The sequence below is a fragment of the Phodopus roborovskii genome, unplaced genomic scaffold (assembly GCF_943737965.1).
Source record: "Phodopus roborovskii unplaced genomic scaffold, PHOROB, whole genome shotgun sequence".
NCBI lineage: Eukaryota > Metazoa > Chordata > Mammalia > Rodentia > Cricetidae > Phodopus > Phodopus roborovskii.
The window spans coordinates 18,436,136-18,450,595 of NW_026126547.1; the positions used below are offsets into that span (position 1 = coordinate 18,436,136).

Genomic DNA, 14,460 nt, shown 5'->3' on the forward strand with positions numbered 1-14,460 from the left:
TGCTGACGAGGGTTTTGCCTGAAGTGCTTATCAGCATAGCACCAATATCCCAAAAGATTCCTGTGTTTTCCAAACCAGTTTGTCATTTGTGAATCACTGCCAAGTTACTTTTCAAAATTAACACATCAATTCTGTGTTTGTTTTTATTGAAAGCAGTAACAACAATTGTGCGTACTTCTCTAACAAGTTCTGAGTAGGAATATCTTTTTTCCCCCCCTCCTGTGTAGCTCTGGCTGTCTTGGAACTCACTCTGTAGACCAGGCAGGCCTTGAACTCACAGAGATCCTCTTTCCTCTGCCTCTTTAGTTCTGATATTAATGGCATGAGCCACCACTACCTGGCCCCTGAGTAGGAATTTAAGGGGGTAATACAAAGGACTAGAAGACTTCCTCAGCTTTCCAGTGGTATTTATTGCACATGCATAGTCTAATAATTTGGGAAGATACATTCTTGTCATCTTGGTTCAGGTATATAGTGTGAACAAAATTGACTGTTGCAGAAACAGCTTTTCAGAAGGTAGGGTACAAACCCAAGTTCTGCTTTTCAATGTCTTTGACTAGTAAAGAAAAAGAAACCAAAGCTGTTTAACAGTAGAAACATGAGGATTTTATGACTGATCACAAGTATATGTTGTGTTGTATTTTGTAGTGAATGACTGAGGAAAAAGCAAACTAAAAACTATAAATTGCTGTGTAGAAAAGATAGGTAGATATGGAAGGAAGAGTCATGGGATTCTGAAGATAATATGTACTAAAAGCAGATGAATTCATTGAGGAGAAAATACAGCAAGGATAAGCCAGGGCACACTACAGTAAAGGTATAATTAATAAGAGACCAAGTTGGTGGCAAGGAATGGGAAGAATATTGGTAAGAATGCTGCTGATGAAGCAACAATTGCAAAGACTACTTTGCTACTAAGAGAGGTGAGAGCGTGGATGTGGAGTTTAACAGACTAGAGGGAGTAGTGGTGGGCTAGAAACAATGTAGTTTGGAAAATCCAGACTTTATTTATTTATTTTTATTTACTTATTTTTCGTTTTTCAAGACAGGATTTCTGTGAGTAGTCTTGGCTATCCTGGAACTCCCTGTGTAGATCAGGCTGACCTCCAATGTTGTTTTAATCTAATGCTATTTCATCCAGCAGTTGCTACTCTGCAGTTACTAGCCTGCTCAGGCTACAGCCTGGTGGGCATTCTGTTTTCACTGTCACCACCCCTGTCTTTGGCACTTAAGGTAGCTTTAACTAAATCTGTATTGTTGTACTATTTGTAAGTAAGACCTGAGATTCAAAGGCTGGGGGAAAGACCTGTGAACTCAGAGAGGCTGTGTAGCAAATGGCTAACCTTCTGTCCTTGCTGGAATCTCCGTAATACCTGTACTTCTGTTCTGCAAATCCCTCTGTGCTAGTTCCGATGTTTCTTTATCTCTTTTGGTTGCCTTCTGATGCTCTATGATTACTTCCTGTCAATTCAGCCTTCTGAGCTAAGGTTAATTTCATTTATCAATATAAATGCAAACTTGGGGTTCATAGTGTGATCAAATATCCCCTATCATTTTCCTCTTTTTGTATAAATAAAAGGGAGTAAAACTATATATAATAAGAACAGGTATCAAGGAAGAATTTTACATTCACAATATCCAGTCCATTTGTATTTGGCAAATTCAGAGAAGCTATTATCTATCCTTTCTTGGTGTGTCCAGTGTTTTGTATCTAATTTACTTTCTATCCTAACTTGTATTAACAACACAGAACTATCCTTTTAGACCTTAAAACATTTTCTCAGATAAACAATTTAAGCTTTTATGTCTCTCAACACATACACCCTATACTTCTTTTGAGTTTTTTTTTTTTTTTTTTTTCTGACTTTGGTAACAAGGAAAACTATAATTATCTTGTCTTCAACCCTACCAGAGCCCCAAGAAAGATAAAATATTACCTGAGTAAACAGGCAGAACAGAAGAAATAACTTCTAAAACTATAGAAATGACAGAAGTAGCTTGCTCTGCAACATTGGGGCATCCATCTTCAGCTTGCAGCCTAGAATATCTGATAGACTTTTCTGTGAAGTAGGAAATTTGAAGGACTGTACTACCTTGTCTGGTCCAAGTTTGGCAGTTACTTTCTTTTGTGTCACCAGTCCAGAAAAAGATTGTTTCTTACCTGGTGGCTAACTCTGCCACACTGAAAACAAACTCCATATAGAGGATCTTTGATACCCATCACCCTTTTTTGAAGTAAATTGGTGCCTCAAAGAGCAGAAGTGTTTCACTGGTAATGAAAAGCTTTTGGTTACTAAACATCTTGATATATTCTCTAGATCTCTGACATGTTGAAGTTCACCTACCTATCTAAAATATATTTCTGTTTAATCTTGAAAACATACCTAACATAACTAAACTTTATTATAGATGACTAACTACTAACCTGTATTTCTTAATTATACATTATATTTTTAAATGAATTGCTTAGGTACAATACCTTGAGCAAGAGCAGAAACTTATATACAGTGTAACAAAAATAACCTTAAATTTGTATCAATATACAAAAATACCTTAAACAAGATTAGGAACATATATAAAGTATATTCTAACAAAAATATCAAATTTGTATCAATATAAAAAATCCATACCAATGTAAAATATTGGAGATTAATAATTGCTTTTTAGTTTAAAGTAGGTACTTTCATTATATTCTTTCTATATCCCCCTTTTTTTCTTTCTTTTAGATAGAGATCTTTGAATCTAACCTCCCTGCTTAGTTTCTTCCCTTACCATGACCAGTAACAGTTTCCAACCAACCCCTTCCCCTCCAAATGATGACAAACATTCATAACCCACCGAATGACCAAAACACCACCCACCTCACCTCTTGGGAATGTGGGATTAATTTTCTTGTTGTTTGGGGGAGACTTCAGCGTTAGGGAACACTGAGAAAAGTGAGATATTCTGTGAGGCTAGACCACCACAGCTAACTGCCTTGAAATTTTCCTGAGCAGTTTATAGTTCAAAGCTTATTTTTGGGTACTATTTGTCAGCTTATTAGTGTTACCACAATCCAGGTAGAATAATCATTGTGGGGCCCCATCATCCTTTTGGATGATTTCACAGATCACTGGTAGGCATGGTCACAGTTCACTGCAGAAAATGAATATTTGAAAAGTCATATATATCAGGTCTTGGAAAGTACAATCTATTAAGCATATCCAGGGTATACAAACTTAATTCTTAGTTACCTGCTTCAGACTCCAGCCCAAAATTACATATAGGAAGATAGACGATGCCTATTTCTAGAATTAGTTAGTGCTCTCTATGACCATTAATATCACATAGATATATATATATATATATATATATATATATATATATATATATATATATTTATATATGCACACACACATATGTGTAAATTTTGTGATACTATTTACAACTTAAGAAAATCTATTAAAAGTTTTTCTTTTAGTAAAACCAAAGGATCATGAGATTAGTGGCAATAGAATAGTTCCTTAATTTGGATTTTCTTCTGTCCCATGCCAGGTGTCTCTTTTGACATGAGACAGAGATGTTGGTTTTTCTTAACAGGCATGTTTGGGTTTAGAGAAGGAATGAGCCATGCTCTGTCTTCAAAGGCAGCTTTGATTTTTAGCTGAATTTGGACCACAAAAAGACTGTCTTTTTTGTTTGTAGAGAGCAGCAGAAACAAACATTTGGAAAATTTGTGAAATTTTATCCTTCCATAAATGTACTATATTGTTAAGCCAGTTTTACTCTTTTTTTTTGGGGGGTGGGGTCATTTTTCTCTGGTTGATTCATCCTTCTTAAGGTGTCTCATTTGTCCAGTAATCTTCAGATTCCTTAGGGAGATGTCTTTATTCTCCTGGAAAGACAAAAACAAAACTCTTTCCAGCCCTAACATTGGTAGTTCCTTTTTGTTACGTATCATTGTTAAGGCAAAATGGTTTTTTTTTTTTTTGGCAGCAGAAAAAGTGTTATCTTTTAATAGTAAAATATTAATTTTTTTTTACCAGATCAATCAAAAGTCATTTAATACGTCTTATAAGTGAGTTTAGATTCAATGGCCAAGCTGTGTGATGAACTATTACCTGTCCTAATCAAGAGGTTTCTCCTGTCTGAATCTCATCTTTATCCATCTTTATGGTATCCATAGTTTTTCTTCTTCTGTGGACATAAAAGCAAAAACTCTTCCCTAATGTAATACAAATCCTTGTTTTCATGCTGAGATCTATACATCTTTAAAATTTATAATTCAGTTTTTCTATCATTCAATGTCTCTCTGCAGCTGTTGTTCCTTTTTTAATTAGCATTTAAAAATTCAATGTCAGTAAAACACTATGTAATCTATTTTCTTTTACACCTTTCTGTTCTTTAAGCATAGCTATTAAAGTGCAACTAGATCTTTCTATAACTGCTTGTCCTGTAGGATTGTGTGACATAGCTATAACATGCTTTTTGTTTTAACCTTCAAAAATACTTTTATTTTACTAGATATATGTGCTGGAGCATTGTCAGCCTTAATTTGTACAGTTATCCCCATAATGGCCATGACTTCTAATAAATGTGTAATTGTAGAATCAGCCTTTTCAGAACTTAAAAGCACATTTAATCCTGAATATGTATTTATGGTATGATGAACATACTTTAACTTTTCAAACTCTGCAAAATGAAATGCATTCTTTTGCAGAATTTCATTTCTTTGAGTACTCTTTGGAATTTGCTCATACAAATGACAAGTAGAACATTCTCTTCTAATTGCTTTGACTTGTTGCCAAGTGATGGAAAGAAAATCTTCAAGTCTTTGCTGTTAAAATGTTGTTTCTGATGAAATTATGAGGCTCACAACACATTTCCTACCAATAATTCATCAATTTCATCGTTAACTTGTGCCTGGTATCCCTTTTTAGGACCTTATATGTGTTATACACAAAGGATGGTTTCTATTTCTGGTTACTTGTTATAGTTGAATAAACAATAAAGTTAATTCTGAATTATCTGTAATAAGTTAATCAGTTTCAATATGTAAAATAACTCTCCATATTGAGAATCAAGAGCTATATAAAGAGGTTCTGGAAAATGTAATAATGCCATGAGAATAGCATATAATTCTGATTTCTGACCTGAATCATAAGGGCTTTTAGCCACTTAATTTTCCTGACTAATAACCTACCTTTCATTATTTATTTGCATCAGTATAGAAGATAGGAGCTCCAGAAATTGATGTTTTCTTTATTATATGAGGGAGAATCCAATTAGTTATTTTTGTAAATTGAGGTCTCTTGTTTTGGGGTTAATTGTTGTGAATCTCTCCCAAGAAGTTACTGTAAGCTCTTTGCTAGTATTAATTTTTTCTTCCTATAATGAGGCAATTTCAGCATTAGTAGTAAAAGGTGCTATAATTTCTTTTTTTTAATTTTAATTTTTTTAGTTTTACATATAGATCCCAGTTCCCTCTCCCTGCCTCCCTTCCTCCCTCCCTCTTTACTCCTCTCCTCCCCTCACATGCATCCTGATCACCCTCCACACAGCCCCTCCCCCCCCCCCCCCGACTCCACTTGTAGGGTGAAGCCATCCAGGAGGGGTCATCTAAATCTGTCAAGTCATTTGAAGTAGGGACTAGGACTTCTTTCCTGTCTCTAGGTTAAGGGAGTATCCCTCCATGGGGGATGTGCCCGCAAGGTCCTCTTGTGTATCAGGAATATATCCTGGTTCCACTGCCTGAGATCCCTTAGACTGCTCAGGCCTTCTAGCTGAGACCCACGTTCAAGGGGTCTGAATCAGTCCCATGCTGGATTCCCAGCTGTCAGTCCGTTAGCTCCTCCTTGTTCAGGTCTGCTGTCTCTATGTTTCTACAGCGTGGTCTTGTCCTCCCTCTCTGCATCTGTATTCTTGTTTGCCTCTGTGTTTAGTTGTGGGTGTTTGCTATGTTTCTAACAGGTACTAACTAGATGAGGGCTCCAAGGTGCTATAATTTCTGCTGGGTCTATTCCTGCTAATTGATGAAATCTGTATTTTCCTTTCATAGTCAATTCAGAATCCTTCTCTATATAGGTCTTTAATTTTTACTCAGTTTGTGTAGTAAAAATATCCATTCTCAGATATCTTCTCTCTGCATAAGAATTCCTGTAGGAGAATGAGTAGAATGTACAATAACCAGAACATAGTCAAACTCTGGATCTAAGCAATCCACATGTGAATCCTGTCATTTTTTTTTTTTTTTCCTGTCAAAGCTAATTCTTAGCTTCAGCTGATAGCTTTCTTGAACTGTTTCAGTCCTTATCACCTTGTAAAGTTTGAAATAAATTATTTAGTTCTTGAGTTGCTAATTTAATTGTGGGCCACAGCCAGCTAATATCTCCCAGCAAATTTTGAAAATAATTAAGATTTCCTATTTGAACTCTCTTGATTCATACTTTCTGTAGTTGAATTTTCTGCAAACCTGTCTTATATCCTAAATAATTGATTTAGTCTCCTCTTTATGTTGTTTTCAGGAGTAATTTTTAATCCCCCCAAAAGGCAAAATTCTCTTTACCTCATCAAACATTTTTTTTTTTGAAAGAATTTGTCTGAATCAGCCAATATAATACCATCCATATAATGGTAAATTATAGGTTGAGGAAACTGCTTATGAATTAGTTCTAATGGCTGCTGTATAAAATATTGATTCATGGTGTGGCTGTTTAACATTCCTGGTGGAAGAATCTTCCAGTGTTACCTTTTAACAGACTGGAATTATATCAGTAGGCAATGTAAATTCAAATTTTTCTCTATCTTGTTCTTGTAAAGGTATAATAAAAAAGCATTCTTTGAAATCAATCTACTATAGTAGACCATCCCTTAGGAAATACGAAAGGCAAGGTATTTTCAGGCTGTCCAGAGCCCATTGGTTGAATCACCTTATTTACGGCTCTTAAATCTGTTAAGAGTCTTAATTTTCCAGATTTATTCTTAATAACAAATATTAGAGAATTCCAGAGACTGGTTGATTTTTTTAAATATATTGAGCATTTACCTGCTCCTTTACAAGCTGTTATAGTGCCTGTAATTTAACCATTTCTTCAGTTAACCATTTTAAAGGTAAAATTGTTGGTACCTTTGAAAGGTCAGCAGCTGTTATGCCCTGCTAATGTACAACCTGAATAGTTGGTGACTATTCTTGATAATGCCTTTTAATACTTTTCTCAAAAGTATACATTAATTTACTGTTTATTTCTGAGATTTGAGGAATGGTAGTCTGTGTTTTCCTTTGCTGCAATAAATCACATCTCCATAAATTCATTGCTATGTTAGTCACATATATCTTTAATTTTCCTGTCTGTCCTTCTGGCCCTATACAGTTGTCCCATCTTGCGGGTTGTTTTACCTGTGATAAAGTTCCAGTCCCTAGAAGCTGAACATTTACCTCCTGAAGATGTCACATTGTATGCCAAGATTTTGGTGAAATTATTGTTACTAACCTTCAACTTCAGTGCCATATATTTGTATTTTTAGCTTTGGTCATTGATCATTTATAAAACTTTGCCAAAATACTTAACTTATTGTCTCTCCTGAAATTTTTGTTTTATCTGCTGAAGCTGTTTTGTCGTCTACAGTAGTGTGGTTTTTAACAACAGGCATTAACTCTTTTAATTGCTCTATGGAGAGGTTTAACCAATGCTGATGGAATGATTGAACAAGATTTGATACTGGGGCCAGGCCCACTAAGTTGTTTTCTGATGGCAAAGGATTAATTAAGCTGCCTGTCTCATGTTGGTGTGCATTCATTAGTTCAGTGTTGGCTTTTTGCCACACCTACATATTCCAGAAGTCTGAGGGTTATGTTTGGATTATCTCTAGAAAACCATTCTTTCTTGGAACACCATGCCTACAATCCCTTTTTAGATGACTCAGCTTACCACAGTTAAAACATCTGAACTTTTGAGTTTTCTTAAAATTTTTAAGAATCACTTCTCTTGTCCAAATAGCATAGTAAGTATAAAATCCAGTATCAGTTATATTTTGGATCCACTCATGTATGGATGCTGATCTTGACTTTAAAGGCCTTAGTCACTCTTTTTTATTCTGAATTAGCATTTTCAAAAGCAAAGTATTCAATTAATATTTGTCTAACATCTGGATCTAGTATCATTCTATTTGCAGCTCTAGTCAATTTTTGTTAAAAAAAAATATAGTGAAGGCTTCTTTTGGGCATTGTATAATTTTAATAAATGACCCATACCTCTTTCCTGATTCTCCAATCCTGTCCCAAGCATCCAAAGCTGTTACATGCCACAGAACCAAGGTGTTATCAACAAATATAGACTGTCTTTGCAAATCCACATACTGGCCCTCACCTAGAGGTCTTTGGAAATTTCATGACCTCTAACCCTATTTCATTATTTTAGGACCCTAGCTTCCTCTTTCTATCATATTTTCCATTGTAAGTGACAACCAGATTCCAATACTGCTGTAAGTAAATCTTTCAGTATTATGGAATAATACTGTTAGTGGGTGTTCATGAATTTAACATCTATGTCACAAATGATGAATGCATACAATATGAAATGACTTCTTCCTTAAATCCTTTCAAACCTAGCATTTCTACAGTATTCCAGTTAACTTCTGCATCATCTTGGGAATGCCTAATATCTGGGGGGTCTTTCTTGTATGATAACTGCATAAATTAAGGTTGGCTGTTCTGATAACTGCATTGCTGCAGTAGGTTCTTCTGCTGTAAATTCCTCTGTGTCTAAGTATTTTTGTTATTTTCATTAGTAAGTCTTTCTAAAGTCTGTATCCTATAAATCAAATTTTTCTTATTTTCATTGGTTCGTCTTTCTAAGGCTTATATCTCATCAGTAAAGTTATATTTGGCACAGTTATCAAACTGAAATCCTTTCTTTAAGGATTAAATCTTAATTGTAAAACTGATAGTAATTATAGTCAGCATTATATCAATCCCGGCTAAGTTGTTTTCCCCCTCATCAAATTTTCTATTTTCAGACCATCTACACTAACACAATACTGGATCCTAGTGCCTTGCATTGTGATGTTACCAATTCTTAATGTGGCAAAGATTTTCTTTTTATTGTTAGTGTATGGTTTCGGTGGTGAACTCAAGCCCTTCCTGCAGTTTTCAAGTGCAAGACTGCTTTCTAGAGTCCTAGCAAGTGGCAGCCACTTGCTGTCAATGCTTACAGGAAAAGACCCAGGTAGCAACTGTGGAAGAACTGGCTGGCGTGGCTTCTTTGTCCCTGTGGTTGTGTCCCTTGTTGGATGCCAAATGTCTTAATTTCAGCACAGTAGCACTATGCCTTAATCTAATGTTATTTCAACCAGCAATTGCAACACATAGTTACTGGCCTGCTTTATAGCAATAGCTTTGCTATTTAAGGCAGGGTCTGATCCCATGGGTATTGGCCCTGTTGCTACCACTAAAGTAGCTTTAACTAAATCTCCATCTTTCTATTTATAAATAAGACTTGAGATTCAAAGGCTGGGGTGAAAATCTGTAAACTCAGAGAGACTGAGTCTCAACTAGCTAACCCTCTCTCATTGTTGGCATCTCTGCTAAACCAGAAAAAGCTTTATCACTCCAAAATCCTCCCTACTACATCCTGTGTTTCTCTATCTCTTCCAGATGTCCTCTGTTACTCTATGATTATTTTTTGTCAGCTAGTTACTAACTCAGCCTCCTGAGCTAAGGTTAATTTTGTTTAATCAATGGGAATCCAAACTCAGGGATCACAGTGTGATTGAATATTCCCCAACATTCCAAATCAGAGATCCCCTGTCTCTGACTGCCAAACTCGACAATCACATGTGTTCAATACCATGCTGGCCCACTTACTTATTTTTATTTTATGTATGTGAGTGTCTTGCTTATGTATATTTCTGTGAACTACATGAATGCCTGTTGTCCAGACAGATAGGTGAAGACCTTGGTTCCATTGGAACTGAAGTTATGAACAGTTATGCATTTCCATGTGGGTCCTGAGAATCTAACTTAGATCTTCTGGAAGAGCAGCCAGTGCTCTTGGCTACTGAGCCATCTCTGCAACCCCAAATTCAAACTTTCTACATCTAGATAATTAAAGATAATTAAATTCCTTAAAATTACTGACCTACCAATATTGTGTGCCAGCTGAGGTGAGCTGGAGGTGATGAACTTATTAACACCTATATAATTAAAAGTCTCTGTCCAGTTATATTAATCTAGAATTTGGAAAATATATTGTACATAGGCCTTTTCAAATACAAATTTGATATATTATGATCCTAACTATGTATTATGTATGCCTGTGATGAAGCATCTACTTCAGTGGAGATTTTATTTGGACATGTTATAGTGTAGAAAAGATGTGTTCTTAGCATGCTGCTTACTGTGTTTGAAGTGATGAGACTTTTGGCTTTATGAGTGATTAATATTTTTATTTAGTTGTCAGAATTATTCTTATATGATTTTGACTATGTGTACATTTTAACATACAAATACATTTTTCCTTGTAATAGGAAACAATGAATAAACTATTTTTACCTGTTAAAATTTTAGATTACTGTGTAGCTGGCAACTGAAAAATATACTTAATGACTACCATCAAATAGTTCAACAGGTAAGTCTATTAAAAGTTTTACACTTTAAAAGAAGGATAGATGTTACTAAATTTACTCTTTAAAGCCCTGCTTTGTACACAGTCTGGTTTATTACTTACTGTGTTTTATAAGTTTAAATGTTTTAAAGATTGTGTATTACGTAGAGTGTTTTCTGGAATCCTCAACAAATGTCAAGGCATCATGGGGTTTGATTATTTGCAGACTTGAGACTTTATGTTTTCAAATGTGGTCACCCCATCCATATGCATTTACTTGTTGATTTCTCTACTGAACTTGCAGAGTGGTAATAGGAAAAAAAAATCTGGAACTAGACTGTACATGGCAATAAGGATATGTAGTTTATGAAGAGGAAATGTGAAAAGGAAGTTGCTTAGGTCCCTGTAAACTTTCTTAAGGAGAGGAGCCAAGAATGGCTAAGGGAGAGTTTAGCAGCATTAACTTAGTTATTCTTAGTGCTTGGTGTACCCTATCTGAAAAGTAATTTGAAGATTATCGAAACATTGTAAAAGAAATTATTACTGAAGTAAATGAAAATGATTGAATGTCTCCTCCAGAAAAATGTTAGTAAAATTGCATTTGTTTTAATCTTTTCATTTGTGTGATTTTCCTGGGGTTCCTTATTACATTCTGTGTTAAAGATAAGTTATGGTGATAACAGACAAGGATGTTCACTCCCTATGAAGCATCACTGAGTTATAGAGGAGTGTGGGAGATGAACTGATTGCCTGGAAGTGTAAACTGTTCAGCTTGTGTATAAGCTCAGTATTGCTTTAATGGAATATTGAGACTATTACTCTCTTTACCCTGCTCCCTCATTCTTGTGACTAATGTATATTGTGCATGGAAGTTTAAGAACAAGTCCATTGAGTCATTTGAATAGCCTGAGACCTGTGGTCATAGCACCTAAGCAAACAGTGGAACAAATATCTCACTGCTTATTCTGAAAGAAGAGTCCCAAAGTTATCATCACTTAATTTCCCCCTGCCTTCCAGCTGGTTAGAGATGCCTCAGATTCATTTTTCTTTCTTTCTTTCTTTCTTTCTTTCTTTCTTTCTTTCTTTCTTCCTTTTTTTTCCTTTCCAAGGTTCAGTACTAATTATCTCTTCTACTACTTTGGGTAAATGTGACCCAAGCAGTCAACAGATTTTTTATAAAGCTTGTTCAGGTTTTATGAACAACCAAGCCTGTCACTTGTGGTTCTCTGTTCTGACAACAGTGCTGAAAGAGGCTAAATGAAGGACTCATGGGTGTGGCTGCCTTTCAGTAACTTCCCATTAAAGTTTTACCCTATGGGCGTGCATTCTACCAGAGCCATGTTATAGGAATGATTTGCCTTCATATACTGTTCAAGTATCTTACTTTTCTCTTCTGAAAACGTAAAACAAGTTTACATTTAGCATTGTTTAGAAAATTGTAGGGCTAATGCAATGTATCACAGTGTAAAACAGAAACACAATGCGAGCAGTATTTTTTGTTTGCTTGCTTGTTTCCAAACAAAGAAATGATGTAGTGTTCTAAGAAAACATTCTAAGAGGTGGCTGTTTATCCTATAGTTATTTTAAACATAAACAATTTTGTAGAAATAGAACCCCAGATCTTTGAAATAATTCATTCTGTTTTATAGGGGATAGCCATTTTTGCCATTTTATTATAATACTTTTCATTTTAGTGAATGTTCTCATTTTAAATTAGGATGCCTTAGCTATGAAAGGATGAAAATGGCTATCTATGCCAAGTCAAGAAATAAAGTATATACCATTATTAATATATCTAATTAATGTCTTAATAATTAGGATTTCTGTTTCTGTAAAGAGACACCATGGCCATGGAAAACCTTATACAGGAAAACATTTAAGTGGGTTGAAGCTTACTGTTCAGAGATTCAGTCTGTTTTCATCATGGTGGGGCATGGTGTGCTGGCAGACATGGTGCTGGAGAGTCAGCTGATAGTCCTACATCTTGCAGGCAACAAGAAGTAGTCTTAGACAATGGGCAGTATCTTGAGCATATATGAGAACTTAAAGCCTGCCCCCACAGTGGCATACTTCCTCTAGCATGACTACACCCAATTCAAGAAGGCCACACCTCTTAAAATGCCACTGCTTTAGGGGGCCATTTTCTTTCAAACCACCACATTAGATTGTAGAAGTTAGAAGTTTATATTTTATGTTCCTCTTTCCATTCATATATCTTTACTTTGCCCTTCTCCTTCTGTTAAAATAATACTTTCCTATACTTGTTAGATCTTTCAGGGATGAATACTGAGTGAATGGAGGCAAGTTTGCACTTTTCAGTGAATTCCATCTACAGGCCACTACATTTCACCCAAATAGACTTGGGGGCAGTCCTCGTTAGTTTTAATCAACTTGACAGACACAAACTTGAGATATTGTGAAGAGGAAGCTCAGTTGAGAACTTGCTTTCATCAGATGGTCTGTCAGCAGGTTAATAGGACATTTCCTTGTAGTCTTTGCTTATGTAAGGCCCAGGCTACTGTGATGATAGCACGTTTGGCAGGTAATCCTGCATGATATAAGAAAGCAAGCTGAACAAGAAGCAATGTTCTACTATGGTCTCTGCTTTCAGTCCTTGCCTGGAGTCCTTGCTGTCAAGATGGACTATAGCTATAAGCTGAAATCAGCCCTTTCCTCTTCAAGTTGCTTTTGGTCATAGTGTTTATCACAATAACAGAAATCAAACTAAGACAGAAGTTGTATACTCTATCAAATGAAATTGGCAGGAATAGAAGTGATGACTAATTAATACCATTAAGATTTAGATGTAGCTAAAACACTGTCCACATTCATTTCATTTGCAATGAGTAGAACATGCACTTCATGAGTTATTAATTGAGAATGTTTTGATTTAGAGAATGAAGCACTCTCCTGATCTAGTGAGCTTTATGATGGAGTTGAAGATGATTTTGGTAAGTTTTTTTTTTTCTAACACTGTTTTTGTACTGGGTCTTGTTTTTTCTGAAAAATTTTAGTGATATGTGTCTGTATTGATGTTTGTAGGTGTACACATGTGTGAAGGCATATGAGCCTGTCTTCATGTATGTGGACATACTCAACTGTCAGTTTCTCAGTTATGTTCCTGCTTATCTTTGAGGTGGTTTCTGTTACTGATCTGACACTTGCTGATTCGGCTAACTTGGCAGACTTGACCCAGAGGTCTTCCAGTCCCTCCCTCTCCAGACCTGGGATTATGGCCATATTCTTTTATGTCTGGCCTTTTGCTGATTGGAATTAAAGTCAGATCCTTTCGCTTGCAAGAGGTGGTCATACTTAATGACATAGCATAATATGTAATTAATTTTTTATACAAATACAGATTCCTGAAGAACTTTTCCAATATGAGCAAATGAGGTGATAATAGTGAATAACCTGAGTTGATGACCTTAATCAACATTATGTCAATCATATTTCTTGTCCAACATTTTTGGAAGAGATTATAGTATTTCAACAGGAAATCCTAGAGATTGTACCAATTCCTTTATACCTATATCTCTGTATATATCTTCAGGTAAGTGCTTTCTGCATGTTTCCAAATATTTAATTAGGGCTGGCTCATTAGGTACAGGCATGTTGGCCTGGCAACCCGAGTTCAAGCCCAGAACTCTCATAAAGATGTAAAGAGAGGATCAACCCCACAAAGTTGTCCTTGGATGTTCACATGTGTTCTGCGGGCACACATGCTCCTCAGCACATTTCATGAACACACAAGTACACTGTAATGGGAATAATGAGGGCAGTGGTATGGATTTTGAATGTATAATTATAGTCATTCCTTACAGATGCATTGATCTATCAGATGGAAGGTCCCACTCTTGAACTTGTTGCTGATGTGGGGTTT

The 14,460-nt window shown here is 35.7% G+C and overlaps 1 protein-coding gene across 2 annotated transcripts in view; it reads left to right on the forward strand.

Moving 5' to 3' along the window:
• Fancl (FA complementation group L) overlaps window positions 1-14,460 on the forward strand; it is an 88,438-nt gene that overhangs the window by 10,090 nt on the left and 63,888 nt on the right. For both annotated transcript variants that reach the window (XM_051200516.1, XM_051200517.1), the window contains exons 3-4: window positions 10,544-10,604; window positions 13,475-13,531. In XM_051200516.1, the coding sequence (XP_051056473.1) occupies window positions 10,544-10,604; window positions 13,475-13,531 (118 nt within the window). The remainder of the gene's footprint in view (window positions 1-10,543; window positions 10,605-13,474; window positions 13,532-14,460) is intronic.